The sequence below is a fragment of the Aedes aegypti genome, chromosome 1, assembly GCF_002204515.2.
Source record: "Aedes aegypti strain LVP_AGWG chromosome 1, AaegL5.0 Primary Assembly, whole genome shotgun sequence".
NCBI lineage: Eukaryota > Metazoa > Arthropoda > Insecta > Diptera > Culicidae > Aedes > Aedes aegypti.
In genome coordinates, this window is record NC_035107.1 from 308,290,799 (window position 1) to 308,310,433 (window position 19,635).

The 19,635-nt window shown below is 39.4% G+C and overlaps 1 protein-coding gene across 3 annotated transcripts in view; it reads left to right on the forward strand.

The window, feature by feature from the left end:
• LOC5572615 (homeobox protein abdominal-B) overlaps positions 1–19,635 on the forward strand; it is a 171,395-nt gene that overhangs the window by 120,489 nt on the left and 31,271 nt on the right. The window contains exons 4-6 of one of the 3 annotated variants that reach the window (XM_021838492.1): positions 6,323–6,709; positions 7,019–7,206; positions 17,589–17,745. In XM_021838492.1, the coding sequence (XP_021694184.1) occupies positions 6,323–6,709; positions 7,019–7,206; positions 17,589–17,745 (732 nt within the window). Of the gene's footprint in view, positions 1–5,189; positions 6,710–7,018; positions 7,207–17,588; positions 17,746–19,635 lie in introns of those variants that run through there. The other 2 variants (XM_021838493.1, XM_021838495.1) reach the window with 2 other exon arrangements.

Genomic DNA, 19,635 nt, shown 5'->3' on the forward strand with positions numbered 1-19,635 from the left:
GAAGCTCCGGAGACGATTTTGTAAGAACTTCAAGGTAATTGCTTGAACAACACAAAAAAAAATGCTGGAAGAATCATAAAGAAAATCTGAAAGAATTATCTGAAGGTGGAGCTTCAAAGGACTTCCCGGAGAAACTCTTATGAAATTCCTAGAGGGCCTACAAAAGAATTCCTAAAAAACTTTGCAGGATTTGTTGGAGCAACTGTGGAACTATGGAGGAAATCCAGAGGGAGCTGTTGAAATTTTTTTAAAGGAACTCCGAAAGAATTCCATGGAGGAAATTTAAAGGAATTCCAGGCAAAAATTTCGGAAGAATTCCTGGATAAATTTCTATTGGAACTCTAAAATAAATTCTGGAGAAATACCGAAAGAATTCCTTAAAAAATCCTCAAGAAATTTAGGGTGCTTTGATGAGGGAAATCCGGAGGAATTATTAGAGGAGCTTCGGAGGCGTTCCTATAGGAATTCCAAGGTTATTGCCTTAGCAACTTCGGAGAAGCTATGGAGAAAATCCGAAGTAATTCTTCGTGAGCTCTAAAGGAACTACCGAGGAATTGCTGGATCAGATCAAGAGGAAATGCTGGAAGAACTTCGGAGCAATTGCCAGTGGACCTCCGGAGGAATTTCCGAGGAATTGTTGGTGAAATCTAGAACAACTCTAATACAATTTTTGGACGAAAGGAATTCCTTGATGAACTCCGGAGGGATTCCAGGAGAAAATCCACGTAGCAATTTCTGGAGGATATCCCCTGCGGACTTACTAGAAAAAATCCACGGAGGAGTTCTCGATAAAATAAAAATAAAAAATAAAAATAAACTGGAGCAAATCGTCAGAGGAATTTCATAAGGAATTCTTTGACGAAATCCCAGGAAGAATTTCTGGAGGAAATTCCCGGAGCAATCCCTGAAGGAAAGCCCCCGAATCCCGAGAGAAATTCCCCGGAGGAGTTGTTGGGGGATATCTCCGGAGGAAATCTACGGAGCAACTCCTGAGAAAATCTCCAGAGAAATTGCTATTAGGAATTCTTAGAAAAAAAGTAGTTCTTGGTGTACATCCCCGGGGAAATCCTTGAAATTCCCGGCGGAGCCCGTGAAATCGCCGGAGTTATTCCTGGAGGAAATCTCCGGTTGAATTCTCTGCAAAGATCCCGGGATAATTTCTAAATTAAATCCCCTAGAGGGATTGCTTTTTGAATTCCCCTTAGAAATTCCTGGAGAAAATCCCAGGAGGAGTTTGTGGGGAGAATCCTCGGAGGGATTCTTAATAATGATATCCGTAGGAATTTCTGGTGAAATCTCTAGAGAAATTCCTGGACGGAATCCCCGAAGAAAATTCTAGAGGAAAAACACCGGAAGAGTTCTTGGTGGACATCTCCAGAAAAATTGCTTTGCAAATCCCCCGAGAATTTTCTGGAGGATTTTTGCAGCAAATCCCCGGTAGACTTCTTGGAGGAAATCGCCGGAGGTGCTACTGGAGGATATCACCGGAGAAATTCCTGGAGGAAAGCATGGAATCTGGATACACCGAATGTTTTTTTTTATGAAATCCCTGGAAGAAATCTCCGGAAGAATTTCTGGACGAAATCCCCGAAAGTGTTTCTGGACGAAATCCCCAGAGAAAATCCTGGAGAAAATCCCATGAGTAGTTCTTGGGAACAAACTCCTGGGAAATTCTTGAAAATACCGGTGGAATTCCTGGAGGACATTCTCGGAGGGATTCCTGGAGGAAGTTTTCGGAGAAATTCCTGGCTTTTTCTTAAAAATACCAGGAGAAAATCTCCGGAGGAAATCTTGAAGGGAAATTCTTTGAGGGATTTTGGGAATAATCTCCGGACGAACTTCTGTAGAAAATCCTCGGAGGAAATCTCCACATACATTCCTGGACGAAATTCCCGAGGGAATTCCTGGAGGAAATCCCCGGATGAATCCTTGAAATTCCGTTAAGGAAATCTAGTGCAAATCCCCAGAGAAATTTCTGGGGGAAATCCCCGGACAAATTCTGTGAAAAAAAGTCCTCGAAGGATTTTTTGTATAAAATTCGTGGAGGAATTTCTGGACCAAAACTCTAGAAGAATTCCTGGTTCAAATTTTCGGAGGAATTCTTTGAAATCCTCCGAAGAATTCCGGGTAAAAATCCCCGGATCAATTCTTAGAAAAACTCTCCGTGGGAGTTTTAGCATAGCATAGCATAAACTGACTGTACATGTCAATGGTTGCTACTCCGTGATTGATCGGAACTGGTAAGAATTGCACTGGGATCCAAATGAATAAGGGATGGGAGTTTCCGCTTACTCTCGAAGTACAATTTTAGCAGATCTAATATTATTGATCAATAACGGCGCCGGCCAAGTCCTTACAGTCAGTTGGGATGGGGAAGGAATGTTAGGGTGTAATGATTGTTGCTTCTAGAGACCGAGAATACCTCTGCATCTCCACAATTACCACGGGAAGGGTGTTTATTAGTAAGGGAGGAAAAGATCTGGGAGTCACCTTTGGTCGGTGATGCGATCCATGGACAAGGGGGAAATATAAGACTTATATTTAAAGCTAGTTTTGTATTTTTGTCTCGAGAAGTTTTTGGTAGAAGCTTTAAAAAATACGTCAACATCTATAATGTCGAACAATTCAAAAGACGTTTTTATTAATGACGAAAACTGAAAATTACATGTATATATTTTAAATTATATGAAACAGGAATAATGCCGACACTTTTAGTGACGAACCATACATAGTTTGTTTGAAAATTACATATGAGTATTACTGTGCATTTTGTCTCGATATGGTAGAAGTTTTAGAAAATACGTCAACATTCACAATGTCGAACAATTCAAAAGATAATTTTTAATAATGTCAAATAGAGAAAAATATATGTATATTAAAATTGTATAAGAAAAAAGCATAATGCCGACACTTATAGTGACGAACCAAACAAAGTTTCTTTTAATATTACATAAAAGTTACGCTTTCAAGAAAAAATGTGTTATCATAAGCATGAAACGAACTCACCAGTTGGTAATCCATTCTCGACTGAACACAAAACTGACACTGACAGCAAAACTTCTTGGCGTCCCGAAAAACCGTCTTGCTTGGGCCTTCCCAAATACCTACCCAGCAAGACGCTCCAAAACAGGAAAAAAAAAAATCTCCGGCGACGAAAACACGCACGAATCGTGAACAAAATCTATCGGAGGACACAAAACCAAACTGTCCTGCTTGGGCTTCAAGAAGCCCTCGAAAAACTCTCCGTGGGAGTTTTAGGAGAAAAATTCCGGAGGAATTCCTTAAGCAAATTTTCAGCAGGATTTCTTGGGATCAATTCCTGGACGAATTCGTGAAAGAATACTCTGTAGGAATTCCTTGAGGAAATCCCTAGAGAAATTCCTGGAGGAAATTTCCGGATATATTTACTGAAAATATTCCTAAAAGAATTTCTGGAGAAAATGCCTGCAGGAATTTCATAATTAAATCCGATGGAAATCTACAGAAAAATTCCTGGATGAAATCCTCGGGGGAATTCCTGGAGGATGCTCGTGGTGTCAAACAGTATTTTGGTTGCGGATTTCCATTCGTTTTTCTATCCATTATCAAAGTCACCCAAAAAAAAAAAACTATATAATTCTGATTGTATGGAAAACTACAGGTACGTCCACAACAAATCGTTTTGCGATGGTTCAACCGCAAGCGATAACTAACAATTTTTTTTAAATGTTTTAAAAATATAAACTAAAAATACTGACTCAGTATGCAGAAATATTTGCATTTTCTTCCAAAAAATTCCCCGTTTTACGTTAACTCGTTTCGTCGATCGTTTGATTCCGAGTTTTGATGGTATACTTTTTGATAATCACGATAAAAAGGAACCGTTCAAATATCACTAATATCATTTGAATATGTGTACCTACGAAAGGGCGTAATTTACGATTGTTTTTTTTTCTAATTTTTTCCCAGACATGCAACTATGCCATAGAAAACGACTGATGAGCTCGGTATTTTAAGGAATCATTCGAATTATCGCATACCCTTAGATCTAGTAGTCTGGGCGAAAGTGATCTTGCGGTGTGGCCCGAAGAACTATTTGCGCGGTTTTCCCTCTCAAGTGCCAAAAACGGCCTACTTGTGCGAGGAACCGCAAAAAAAAAAAATATGGAAGAATCGCCCTTCAACGTTCTTAGAGGTACATCCTCGTTCGCTTTGCCACGCATTCTTCGGATCCTCCTCCGCAAAAGTCAGCTCCGGGGTCGCAAATCACCGTCGTCGCCTGTCGTCATCATCGTAGGTAGGAATAGGAACTGCAGGAATGCAAACTTCGGTCCTTGTGATTCCGGGAATACCGACTCGCAAACGTGTGTGCCTGTGTGTGCGTTGCTTTTATGAGACGATTATTTTATGATTATTGCATTAATTACAGCGACCATAAATTATAATCGTTGAAGGGGCTCACGGCTCTGCGTGGAATGTGACGAAAAATTAAAAAGTATCAGCAACTATATTTGATGAGGGCGCGATTCTTTCGCTTACGTGGGGCGAATCGAGACAATCGAAGAGCTTAGAATGGTTTCTACGGAGCTGGAGATAGTTCGGATCCCGGTCGCAAGATGGCCCTTGTGGGGAGCAGCGGGCCTCGCGCTTTTCTCACAATGAACACAATGTAATGAAGGAATCGGTTGATATGGTGTGTTCGAACACTGTATACGCTGTACAGGCTGCGGATTATCGCGGTTTCGTATACGTACACGGGACAGGAGAACCGCAAGAGAGCGCACGCGTACCTAGCGGCGGGTTTCTCTCATCGTCGCGAGTTCGGTGGGTCGTATGCTCTCGCGCGCGGCCGCCTGCTATGCTCATGCTATAGTTTGTATGGGGTGGTTGTATACGAATGTCGAGTGGGATGGCAGTGTGAGCATAAGGAAAAGCACAACAGGGACGTAGGAATATGATGCTATTCACAAAAGAGAACGTGTGTACTACAGGCATAGTTACACAGTGTTTTCCTCTTTATTGGGCTCTCTCTCGCTGTGTGTTGCATACCCCTCGGATCGCACTATCCCCTTGCCGATGGCTCGCCTTGGCTTTCTCACAGGTCCACAAGTCCGTCGTGTACAATGCGCGCGGCTCGTACGGAACAGAGAACAGATACCACACCACACGAGAGACGGGACGGATCGACTGTTGTTCAACATTCTAAGATTTGTTTTCAGTGTAAGGTTGAACCTCTCCAAGTTAAGACACACTACTGAAGACATCTCGGCGGGTCTTTTCGCGCTCACGTGAGATAGTGTGGATTTTCGTCACTGCCGCACACACAAAAGTTAGAGCAAACGAGTGTCCGGTGTGCCAGAGCGCGCGCGGAACGTCGCGGAGGTTTCCTGACATTAGTTTATCGTAAGAGCGTGAGGGAAAACGTCGTGGTTTCTGCCACTCGTCTTGACCGTGTCTTCGTCGTCGTCACAGTCGTCGTCGTAGTCGTCGCCGTCTTCGTCATCTTTGCCGATTTCGAGTCTCGATTGCATTTACACGAATTCTCCGCTTCGGGGTTTCGAATCCATTTCGGGGATCTTGACGGGTTTTCTCGTCGATCAGCGGCTCGATCGCTGAATCAGTGCAAGTGATTTTAATTAAGTGATCTCTCGAATGACAAGTGTCGAAATATGATCTCCTTGTGAGAGTTGAAAAAATCCTTATCATGACAAGTGCAATATGAAAAAGAAACTTGAATCTGTACAGTTTTGAGTGTGACCAAAAAAATAAGTAACCAGGAACAGGTTGAAAATTTTTGTGTTTTTTTTTTCTTTTTCCCACTCACTGCAATCGCATCATAAAACTCATCTCGCCCGCCAACGATTTGTGATCAACCTGTCGTTTCGACGTCATCAACGGCGCGCCGCTGCATACCGTGAATCATCGTGTCATAAAATGATAACAATAAAAATAAAATAAAATCATTAAAATCTATGGTTGATGTGTGGAACAAAAACATAAAACATCAACAACTGTGTGTTTGTATACAACGGTGCTTAATGCTGATCGATTGATTTATGATTGGCGTATCGAAATTAAACACAAATTGTGATTGTTGCGTGTGATTTGTGAACTCGAACTCGAACTCCGGTGGCAATAAATCGCATCCGTGTGCGGGTTTGGGTGAACTGCGTTGTGCGTTGAACTGAACGTGAATCGGACCGAATCCCAAACGGGGATCGATATTTTCTTTGGAACCGTTTAAAAAAATCCGCAAAAATTACGATCACTTTGCTAAACCATCCACATCACACCTCTGACCTGGCGTGCGCAATATATCACGATCCCCACGATGTCACGGCAGGGTCGCACGCTGCTGCCGGGGCCTGGTGGGGGCAACACTCCCATTCAGTGCACACAGCCGGTGCTGCCATGTACGAGGACCCCACCGGAGGCCACACAGGTGTTGGAGGAAGGAGTCCACCGTCCCTACAGAATACCACCCACAGCACAAACCATATCGTACAGCAGCAACAACAGCAGCAGGCCCAACAACAGGCCGCAGCACAACAGGCACAGCAACAACAGCAGCAGCAGGCACCCCCTCAGGTGCCACCCCAAGCCCCATCCCAGCAGACTAATTCCTCCAGCACTGGTCCACAGAACAGCTCGGTCGTGTCCTCCCAAACGCAGATCGTGGCTCCTTCAACGGCCAGCGAATCACCTGCCAGTGTGAGCTCACAACCTTCAGGTAATGATCAAACCCCCTTTCATTTGTTGAGTTTGTTTCACTCTCTATCTATCCTCCTACTAATCACATTTTGGAACATTTCTACCCAACCTTCTATCTCATCCTCAAAACGGTGTTTGCGAGTGCATTGGACTAACTCAGCTTGTTAAGGTTTCCTTTACTTTCTCCTTATGTTTCGTAACCCCCTACTTCTTCTTCTTCTTCGTTCCTAACCTAAAACCACAAAATCGAAAAAAAAAACTCTTTTTAATTATCCAATTTTAAACCCCACCGAAATCCCACCTCTCGTTATACGGACATTAACCTTAGGCCCTATTCATATACCAGCAAAACGTCCAGCGTTCGAAACGGATTCGTCCCGCCTGAGGCACTCGTATCCGTGGGGTTACGACTCGGGGGCCGACTCGGCCTACCATCCGCAGTACCCGTACGGCCTGGGGGCCGACATCAAGCCGATGTACTACCCGGGCTACCCGACCGATGCCAACTTTCAGCCAGTGAGTGCTTTTTTGCTTCTTCTCTTGCGCTAAGCCCTATTGAATTCCCTCTCTCTTGCTCTCTGTTCGGGGTTGAGATTCGTTAATTAGTCCGATGATGATCGTGGGGTCCTTGAAGCATACGCGGAAGGATTTCGTGATCCTCTGCGGCGAAGTGGTTCGTCGCATTAAAGTGATTCGTTAGTGTTACGTAAACGAGATGTGGTTTCGTTTCTTTTTTGCGCCGTGACAGTGATGTGTTCATCGGAATAATATATGCAAAATTGTTATGAATAATTTATTAGAAGTTTATCTTAATCCAATCACCTGTTTAGGTTTGATTGTTTACCTTCTGATCGTCAAGCTTGCATTCACTTTCTGGTTTGATTATGAGCTAGTTCTATTTTTACGAAAATCAGAGATTCGAACATCAGACTGATTTAATCAATGATCCGCATGTTGATTCTTACATTGAGCATCCGTTGAGCAACAACTAAATCTGACTTCTGGGAGAACAACCTGAAGAGCTAATCTATGCTTTTAGTTGGTTTGTTTGGGCCAAAATATTCTCTGCAGTTGTATCGACAAAAAATTGAAACAATTTACTACATCACTCTTATTTGGATTTGTTACTATTCAACTACTTGATAATCAAATAATTGTCTACCAAACAGAGCATGTCATGAGAATGATTAGGCATTTTTTCAATTCCTTTATTAGTCTCATTTCGAACATTGCATTCTTTTTTTTTCTACCTAGGTGTTCTGTGTTATGCAGCACTATCATCCTAATTTGGTAAAACTAAATTGAGAACATTTGTTAAATAAATCAACCAAGAATGATAAGCTACTCTATTGATGTTTTTGATGAGGATTTTAAAATGCCATCATCGCTAGAGGTACTTTCATATTTTATTTTTTTTTCAAATAATAGTTCTCATTTCTTCCAAATCAGTCCTTCAGAAATTTTCGAAAACATTCTCTTGATTGAGAATGTTTTCAAAATTTTGAGTAACTTGATTTTAAATTGGACTAGTGATTCCTAAACTAAAAATGTGCACGCTTTTAAACTGCATAGCATTATTTAGAGCTTTTTCGCAATTAATCAGTAAAATTTTGGTTTTCCTCTTTCAATTTTTTTAAACTTTAGATAATTTTCAAAAGGCCAGGATCTATTTTTTTTTTTGATTTTTGGTTAGTCTTTTCAAATTGAACTACTTCGCAAAATAACATATTATCCTTATGTTATTATAGTGGATTTTCGCCATTGGCGAGTTTATCACTTTAGAATCGCATTTTGTGCTGAAAATTTTCATTATCTATTGACTTTCTAAAATATTGGTTCATCAAAATTCTAAGGTATAATCCCTAATTGAATCCAGCATTTATTTGCCTGGAAGTGCAAGAATTTCGTTCAGTGATCTTACAGTATTCCTTAGGGCAGAGAACTACTTGAAAATATACATAATTAACTTTCTGTGTGGTTTTTGTTTCAAACAAATTGGCCGAAACATAGTCTAAAGTTGCACTATTTCAAATTATCTACAGTGAAAGCTCCATGAAACGATATTCCACGACTTGATATCAACTCATGGAACCATACTGAAAACAAAATTTCATGGTAATCATGGTAATGGTCCCTTCAATCAACTTTGCGTAGCATTTTTGTTCCATGAGTCGATGGTACCTTCAGATATTGACCCATGGAGGTTTGACTGTAGTTACCAGTATCATGCTCCATGCTGCCGTGAATCGCCAGTCAGTCCTATGTGTATTTTCTTTTCAATTATGATCAATCAATTTCAATATATCTTTCTACGATTATTCAGCTGGACTAACGAGACAACAAATTTTGTTTAATAAAATAAAAAAAAAAACAAGTCGGATTATGCCATCTTGGAAAGTAACCGCACTTTGGTCCCAGTACAGATTTCTCCACCGTGTGTGTGTGTGTGTATATACAATCCATCTCCCACTGACCGGCAGTGCTTTTATGGAAGAAAATTGTATGCATGTATATTTGATACCCTTCGATATCTTTATATCTGCAGACAATTTTAGCCCGGGAGATGAAAGGTGATAGCTCTACTGAAATTCCAACGACCCATTTCAAGAATGGCAGTAAATACACACACATTCTGAGGTCATTTTCATATACAGTAAGCCCCGCATAAAAACACCCAGATATCAATGAATATATGAAATGTTTTTACACTTCCCGAATCGAAAATTAAATTTTCGACCCTGGCACGTATTTAGTTTCAAATGGTAATAGGTGAGTAAATAATAGTAATGAACGATTTTACCTGGATGTAATGCTCTTTTTTTTTTTCGTCGCCACACTGAGCTTACCGCCACTTTTTCACTGCACTGCGCGCATAACATGATCGCTTAACCCGCCCCCGCAGGAGCAAGCGTCACGGTCAAAGGATCACACACTACTAAATTATCTCGCGGATCACGCCACTTTTCTTCCCCCCACTGCACTCTGCGCTTAACAAGATTGATCCTGTCTGACCGCTTCACCCGCCCCCGCAGGAGCAAGCGTCACTGTCAAAGGATCACACACTACTCAAGTACAGATTTCTCCACCGTGTAACATTAATGAGAATCGTGGTTTTGATTATATTCATATTTTTATCGGAAATTCAAAGAAATAAAAGTTTCATTTGGATTGAAACATATTACAGTTTACTGATTTTTTTGAATAATTAATTATTTTGGAAAATTCGCTTGTAAACTTCGAGCTTGTAACAGTAGGCATTGATACTTTTTACAGATGGGACTGGCTTGCGTTTCACGGCAGCATAGCTCTGCGAAAACCCTCATGGTGAAGTGAATTAATATGTTTTATGTAATATATAATTTTATAACATACAATTTAGGCTCTGTTAATGTTACTGAAAAAAAGCTTTTGGTTATACAATTTTGTTCAAAAAAATTTCTATCAATTTTTTTCTGTTTGGATTACCGATTTTGGCAATAATTAATTTATGATACTTCTTATTGCTTTCATGTGTATTTTTCGTTCATCGTTTTCAAAATCGTGTTTTCTTTTCCATCTAACGTATGAAACAACAGCTTAAGAGTGAAATTAGAACCACTTAGATGTTCCTTGGCGATGATTTAAGTAAAAACCAACAGAATGCAACAAAAACCAATATTGCTCAATGAATGAGACTTAGACATTGATAGATTTTCACACAAACCAATATTTCAAATATTTAAAAAGTTATCATTTCCTGATACGTGTGCTATGGTTCTTCTTGTTAGCCAAAAATAAAATCCTTTTGATTTCTGAGCTACGAGGGCCCAGGAATGTCACGGTTTTCATATGAGGTTTTCGAAAAATACTCTGTGGATCTGTGTCTTTTCAAAACTCTTAAGCATTACGTTATTTTTGGATGTTGGCATAGACTTTGGAAATCATTTTCCAAATTCGACGAGAGAAAGTGATATATTAGTTACTTTTTTAAATCAAATTTTAGCTTGTAAAATTATCTAATTTGTTTGTCTCTAACCAGTGATTTCTGAGATCTCTGAGAAATACATTTTGGACGCATCTTCGGCGTAAGTCTCGTCTCTTTGGTCCTAGAAATTTGTAACGCACAATTATTCAACCAAAATATTGTAACTTGCCCAACATTTACTAAAAGTTCAAAATTTTTGGCCAGTATTTCAATATTCAAGCAACAGTCAACAAGTTTGGCCATACATACTACCTACCATAAGTATGGAATCACATCACCTAATTTTGCAACACCTCAGTTGAATATTGCAGCACCCCGAAAAGTTTAACATCACCTGAAAATTATGATATTTATTATGCAGTATCTCGGTATCCTTACTTTCTACAAAGTTGCGGTCTTCAGCAAAGTTGTTCAGCAGTCTTGTGAAGCTCATTAGGTAAAATTTTACACGCACGATTTTGCTGCTAATTGCTAGTGTGCATGTTATTTGGCCATATTCCAGTAGACTCAAACTCATGATCTTGGCCAGCTAGAAAGTTCATGTCTTCAGCAAAGTTGTTCGGAAGCTTGAAAGCAATTTGAGACAGCACTGTTTGGTCAGCAATTTTGCCGCTACGTGGCGCTAGTGAGTATTAAATTCAGTCATGTTCTAGCAGGCTCTAGCTCATGATCCTCAACGTACTTTAATACTCAGGTACTGGATTCCCGAAAAATGGCTCACCAACACATCCGCGTTAGTAATGAATTATTTTTATTTTCATTCTGTAGTCAGATATTTCAGAAAAAATGGCTCAGTTCAACTATTTTTTACTTATAAAAATTGATAACCTTGCGTTCGAAACTGGTTTGAAGCAAAAACCAGCTAACGTGAAATTTATTTCAAACTTATTTTTATCAAGTTTTATGGTGTGGGTGTCGAAAAAAATAATGTAATTATACTATAACTATGTTAAATCATATTTAAACATTAAAGTCCAATTCCACGAAAATTTATCAAAGCAATGATTGTTTGGTTAGCAGTTTCTTTATTACGTGCCGCATTTGTGCATGCAAATTTTGTCATATTCCAGTAGACTCTAGCTCATGAAACTTGTGAAGACACGAACTTCTAGGTGGCCAGGATTTTGAGCTAGAGTCTACTGGAGTATGGCCAAATGTACGTGCACATTAACGCCACGAAGCGGCAAAATTATTACCCAAACAGTGCTGCATCAAATTGATGTCAAGCTTCTGAGCAACTTTGCTGAAGACGCGGGATCATGAGTTAGAGCTTGCTAAAATATGACTAAATTTTATGCACGCTAGCGCCACGTTGCGGCAAAATTATGCATTGAAAATTTCACCTAATGAACGCCATGAGGCTTATGAGCAGCTTTGCTGAAGACCGCAACATTGTAGAAAGTAAAGATTTCGAGATACTGCATCATAAACATTATAGTTTCAAGTGATGCTAAAATTTCTGGGGGATCTGCAATATTCAACTGGGGTATTGCAATACTAGGTGATTCGATTCCATTCTTATGGTGGGTAGTGTAAACTATTTTGGACTTGGTTCCATATTTCGATTTCGAATCATTAAAAATCGTCCTTCTGGGAGGATTTCTTTCACTGTTTCACGTTGTTTTAGTTGTGCAAGAAACAATGCCAAACATCAAATGGAGTTTGTCTTCTCTAAGCGTGATAGACAACTGAGCCTTGAACAAGAAAGAAGCAAATCAGATATACGTATATATTATTTGGGAAGACTTGGCTTTACTATGACGTTGTGGTTTTATCATGCTGTGTTTCAAACACATTTCAAACTCTACAGAATGTATATTTTGAGAACCTTTTATGCCACGGTGCTCTCATAAATTTAACTGTAATAATAAATAATAATTTAACAGTTAACTGTTCTAGATTCAGTTGTATTCGATTTGTAATCATTAGGAGAGATCGAGATAACAATTTTTGTCAGAAAGTAACCTTGATAAAATAGAAACAACACTGTATAGGTAGAGTAACTTGTTCCAATGTTCTGTATTTCTTATAAAAATGTTTTTTTGAGGGCTTTGGAAGACAGTAAGCTCTCTCGTTACATTAGTTCGAAATTAACGTCATTAGTTTGATATTACACTTAACTCTCCCTTACTTGATATTCCGTATCACGATATAGAGTTAGAGAACCATAGTAAAAGTTGGTTTTCATGGCTACCCCGATGGTCCCTTGGATCGCATATGCACTGGTTTTGTGCTGAGAGAGACTCGCGAAGAGGAAAAATATCAACGTCATATGCAGCCCAGATTCCCCTCTCACGAAACGTCAAATGCAGCCCACCGTTTTTATGGCTTAAAAAGTGAAAAGTATTGTGTTCAAAGTAAACTGTTATTAAAATCCTCAGTCGGCGGAGCAGTTTTTTCCAAAGTTGCTGATAAATCTAAACAGAAAATTAATTATTTCTAATGTCTGCTACGTTTGCTGGCATGAAATTTCACTCAAACGACTATTTATGATTCGATGTGATGCAAATTCAATCATTTTTTGCCGAGAGGTTCATGTGCGAGTTTAAACAGCATGCGCATAATTGGTATAAACACAAAGTGGAATAAGAAAAAAACTCAGCAATCACAGAAAAAGAAGACCGTCTTCGCGAGTCTCGTCTCAGGTTTTGTGTAATATAACTCGATGCCTCCCTAACTCGATGGCCCCTTCAATATCGAGATATGGAGAGTTGACTGTACTAGTAATAGTCAGAACTCGTTATCAATAATGTCATTTTCCGTTATAATTTGTTTGTATTAGAATACATTTTGATCTCAACTCTAATGTGATAAAAATATGATTAGATTAAGGTATGATCAAAATCAGTTTCCATTTGCTTTGCTTGTTTGGCTAGCTATCTATCGACGAAAGCAATGGCATGGTTTTCTTAAAGTATTGGAACTAATCCATTTTATGAAAAATTTGTACCGAAATAATTTATTTTTATTTCTATTATTCATAAACTTGTGGGCTTCGTGGCTGTTTGGTTAGTGTTATCAAGCATTTAGCCGCATCGAGTCAAGGAGTGTGGGTTCGATTCCCGCTTCAGTTCGGAAAACTTTTCGTCAGAAATGTATTTCGACTGTGCCACTGGGCATTGCATGCTAATCCGTTGTCTAGTGTGGTGCTGTTAATGTTAATGCCTCCAACATGTTAATGCCTCCAGTGGACGATTTGCCATTTGAAGGATCAAAGGGCAAATCGTCCACTGGAGGCATTAACATGTTGTCTTTTTTTTATATAGCATCTAAACAGTTGTCGGAATCCTTGACTTATCTTTACAAAGTCACAACATTACCTAATCTGTTCTGTCTTAACACTGACCAATTGAAGCTTGCTTCAAGGATCTAAAAGTGACTTGTATTTTTTTTTAAATATTACTTTTACAACTACTCAGAATTTACATGAAGGCGTGAATGAATGAATCTTGCTAAAGATATATAAAATCAGCCAATTGATTTATATGTGCAGCCATTCCATGAAAACCCGATCTAGTGGGTCTCCGAATTCCGTGAAAATTTGCTATTTTGTTCCTTATCCAAAATAAGGATACAGGTATTTTTGGATTTTTTGATTAGGCTGACCATTTCCAGGGGCCTTCCTTAGCCGAGGGGTTAGAGTCCGCGGCTACAAAGCAAAGCCATGCTGAAGGTGTCTGGGTTCAATTCCCGGTCGGTCCAGGATCTTTTCGTAATGGAAATTTCCTTGACTTCCCTGGGCATAGAGTATCATCGCACCTGCCACACGATATACGAATGCGAAAATGGCAACTTAGGCAAAGAAAGCTCTCAGTTAATAACTGTGGAAGTGGTCATAAGAACACTAAGCAGAGTAGCCGGCTCTGTCCCAGTGGGGACGTTAATGCCAAGAAGAAGAAGAAGAAGAAGAAGAAGAAGAAGAAGAAGAAGAAGAAGAAGAAGAAGAAGAAGAAGAAGAAGAAGAAGAAGAAGAAGAAGAAGAAGAAGAAGAAGAAGAAGAAGAAGAAGAAGAAGAAGAAGAAGAAGACCATTTCCAAAATAGGGTGACCAGAAAAATCGCGATTTTGCAAAATTTTTATTTTTAAAAAAATTATAACTTTTGAACCGTTCGACCGATTTTCAATCTTTTTGGACGAAATGAAGGCTAAAGATTTTGACTTTTCGGGAAAAAATATAAAATTTCACAAAAATTGTGTTTTTAGATGAAAAAACTCAATAGTTTCCGTTTTTTTGTGTTTTGAAGGCCTCGGGACCAAAGGTGCTATTGTTGCTCTCATTTTTTCTTAAAAGTTCAGAAAATTTTACGTAAACTGTCAATTTTTATGCGATGTATGTTTTTTAGTTTTTGAGATATATTTTTTTGAAAATAAAAAATCAGTCATTTTTTATCGGCACACACTGTAGATCTCAGCGCATTAGATTTGTAATGTTTAAAAAAAAATCATAACTTTTGAACAGCTCAACCGATTTCCAATCATTTTTTATGGAATGGAAGCTTCAGGTCTCAACTTTTTAGAAAAAATAGAAAAAAATAGAAAACATTGAACAAAAAATTTTCACATTAAAATATATGAAAATTTCTAAAAAAAAATAGAAATTTTTATATTTTTTCACGTTTAAACATATTTTTATCAGATTTTTCAATTTTGTCTGAATAGTTGAAATTTTAAGCTTTCATTCCATACAAAAAGATTGGAAATCGGTTAAGCTGTTCAAAAGTTATAATATTTTTTAAACATTACAAATCTAATGCGCTGAGTCCTACAGTGTGTGCCGATAAAAAATGACTGATTTTTTATTTTCAAAAAAATATATCTCAAAAACTAAAAAATATACATCGCTGAAAATTTGACAGTATACGTAAAATTTTCTGAACTTTCAAGAAAAAATGAGAACAGCGATAGCCCCTTATACGATTGATTTAAAATAAACATTTTTTTTTGAGGTGACGAATACTTACCCTATTGACCCGAGATTGAGCCAATAGTGAATCTAGTGTAAAGGTGCATCGGGACTAAAATCAGAGGGACAAGTAGTTTAGAATAAGTTTAGGCTATTTTAGGCATGAACAGAGAATCAGCCGAGAGTATGTCGATATTATGTTAAGAGTAAGTCGAGAATGTGCTGAAAAAGGTCGAGATTGATGTCGAGTGAATGGAGACGTAGAATCTAGAATGGGTCCAGGGTGAGTTCAAATATGATTTATAACTAGTTAAGAGCAGAGTTGGAAAATTCATGAGATGCACACTCAAGTAGGCAAGCGTAGCAAATCATAGTCAGCGAAGCCAGTGAAACACACACCTATCGCTGATGTAGGCAAAGTGCCTTGAAAGTGGCAAAACACCCGTTGCTAAGGGCAACCCAAAATTACTGTAGAAAAATGTTCTATTCCCCGCTGCATTTTCTGCATTTACAGTCTTCGATGACACTAATGATTTAGCAAATCCATGCTACTTGATAAAATTCACGATTTTAAACTACTGTAGTGAGAAGAACTACGTGAGTTTCGCGAAATTCAAGCCTACTACTATTACCATTTCCAGCCCTGGTCAAAAGTGAGCCGAGTGTGATTTGAAAGGACTGATGATTAGAGAGTTAGAAAAAAACATATTGAAAATGAGTCAAGAGCCAGGTGGGCGACAGTGAGCCAAATATGAGTTAACAGTTAGTCGAGGGAGTCTGAAGTGAGTCTAGAAATAACGCATTCTAGACCCACCCCAGACTTTCTAGACTAAATGTTGATTCATATTTGGCTCACTATCGTCTCACCTGACTCTTGACTCATTTTTAATATGTTTTTTACTAACTCTCTAATCATCTAAAAAAGTCCCTTAAAATCAGTATTGGCTCACTTTTGACTAGATATAGATAAATTGCTAAGCAAAAGCACTCGAGAGCACTCTACACTGAAGAAGTCTGTAAGTCGCAGACGAAATAGGCCTATCTGTCAAGATAAGCAACACATATTGGAGTTTAAAGGTATTTGCCTTACTAGTGATTATAGTATTTTATTTTTTGCAAAAAGTGAAGTGTTAAAGTTCAATTAGTAGTTTTAAACATTCTCTAATAATCCCTCCTGTAAATTTAATATAAAAAAGTGTAGTACAAATTTGTAGTCAAACCCTTGAACACCAGAGATCTTGGAGGGTAAACAGCTTTTTTTTTGTTTATTTCAAAATCGCAATTGACTCTGAACAGCTCCGGAGACGCTCACGAATTACTTTAGCTTCGTTCATTCGCGAGCACGACAGATGATTTCCATCATTGGTTGAGAGCGAAATGGACGCGAGTGGTTCATAAATAAGTCGAGAGCTGAGTGAGGACGCATCATAAGTGGATTAGGACTGCGAGTTGACTTAAGAATGATTTTTTTTATGTCTTTATTAGCGAGATTTTTAGCCCTGGGCTAGTTCATCTCAGAACCAACGGCTTTTCTCCCCTTCCGAAGGACGACACTATAACTTTTTTTTGTCAGTGACTATTTCGGGGATGGGATTCGATCCCAGGTCCTCGGCGTGAGAGGCGTGTGTTCTATCCACTATATTAGGTCCGTTGTAAGCGGTTCAAGATTACCGCAAGAACAAGAGTATTGTGAAAAAAATAGTTTTATTATGTGTGAAAATGAGAAATTCAATGTTTATAGCACTTAGTTCCAAGTAGTCTCTGTTCAGATATTTGAACGATACCATGTGATTGCAATCTCATGATTTTCGTTTCGTTTTGGGCCATGAGTTATCTTAGAGCTCTATGTCATAATGGAACTGTAAGTTCGATTAAAAAGCTTATTTTTTGCAGCTGTATTTCATTTATAATAATATAAAACGAGTTTCATAACCGTTTCTTCAACGAAAAAGGGAATTCAATAGGCAACCACGAAATTCAATCTAACTTTGCAACATAATAATTTATTTTTCTATCACCCCACCAAAAACAGCACCCCTACTACCCAAAGTACGAACCGGACGCGTACATCGCCTCCACCGAGCGATCCCGGGGCGTAACGGCGGATGCACCTTCACTTCAATCCAGCTACGATACCTACAACACCCCCGGTCTGCGGCCGTACTCCAGCGAAACATATCCCAATCCTGGTGAGTACCAACAAAACTTTGTTTCCAACTTTGTACGATTGCTCCTAAGGAGTCAGTGACCTCCTCCTAGACAGCACTTCCGCGGAATCGCGAGCAAGCCAAGTGCAGCTGAGCGGAAAATCGACCACCCCGGGAAGCCGCCAAAAAGTTTTTGGGTGATTTCGGTTGTTTTTTTTTCTGTTTCATCCTAACTTTGGTCTCTTTTTGAGCCAGCCACAGCCGAAGTGCGCCCTGTCTCTGTTTATGCTTGCCTTTTTATGGCTTAATGGGAAAATCGATCATCATAAACATAACCTCGACGCGGCGGTTCAGTTTGGCGGGCGTTTGAGCGAGCAGGCGGTGTTGGAATTGAAGGAATCGTTCTCTCAGCTGAGTTGCAGATCTCCATGGTTACTGAGATAAAAAAATCTGAAACATTTGAATGTGATGCAAATGCGACACTAGATGAAATGACACGTGATAATTAGCAGGCGATGAAATTTCATTAAACGATTATTCTGTGCCGTAAAATAACGGCACGGAGTGTCCCATCGTAGATGGCGCGAAATCATTTCCTCGGCAGGAACGCGACAAGCAAATCCTCTTGGCGCTCCGTCGTCGTCGTCGTCAGGTGAAATTTTAATGAACAGCTTTTCGTTTCCATTATTCATCCATCGTCTGACCTCGGGATGGCTGATGCGGTGCATCGGTGCACGGGTGCGCCGCACAGTGGTGGAAACGTGGACAAAACGGCAAGAATTGTTGTCAAAATTTGAATGAATGAAAAAAAATGAAAACCAAATATCGACTCAACTAGTACTCGACACAGAAGACGGCCTTACAGTTTAGACCGAAATTCGCGTATCTGTGAAAGGATACAAACTCGAGTGGAATTAAGTGGTACAATACTAAATTCGGTTAGCGTTAGCGTTAGCGTAGTTACGGTATACTTCGTAGATTGGATACTAGCAACATTCATGTTTCTTTTTAATAATCTCATCCTGACTACTTTCAAGAACAAGGCAGGGGAGTATACCTTGTTCAAATCATAAACAAGAATACTAAAAGCATGAATATCGCTATTCCCGGCCACGCCCATCTTTACCGTAACTTGGGATAGGGGAAGGAAATGTTGATGTAGCACTTACTTAATGAGAGGCCACCGACTCAGCGACACCCTCATAAGTGCTACGGAGTTGGAGGTTGGGGAAGGTATATTGTCAGGATTCGCCTGGAAAGCTGGCGATAGACCATAAATATTTGTTGTTTAAGCGTTTTCAAATTAATCTTTTGAATGCCGGCAATCAAAAGAGAAAACAATAGCTTATTTATAGTATAAATAGTATTTCGCGAAATGCTTGTTGATTGTGCAGTAATATTTTTGCTCAATAACCAGTAAAAAGCAAAACCGATCCCTCCAGGGTCATCGTACAATACTAAATTCGGTTTCCATTTACTCAATTGTTGATTTTTTGTCCGACTTTTGTACGAGGGGCCCACCACAGTGCGCCGACCAACGTCCGAGTAATTTCCCAGACGACGAGCGAATGGCTCGGGAGCAGAAGAATGTGCCGATTGCGCTTCGGTGCCAATTTGTGTCAGTGCCTTCAGACGCTGGTGGTGGGATGCTGTGGGTTTCAGCAACACGGTCGAGAGATGATGAGGAATTTCCAAAACTTCAAGCGATTCATGCCATGCGCAAAGGAAGTCAATTTTCTCCGTTGTCTTCGATGCAAGACAAGTGCTCGAGAACTCGGTTCAAGCAAGCAGCGCGAACAGTGGGCGGGTGGGGTAATTTTGTTTTCCGCTCAGGTGAATGACGATGCGTCTCCATCATCTTTTGAAAACCATTGTTCGTAGGTTCGAGTCAATAATCGACTACCGACATGAATGCTTTCATAGCTATTTATT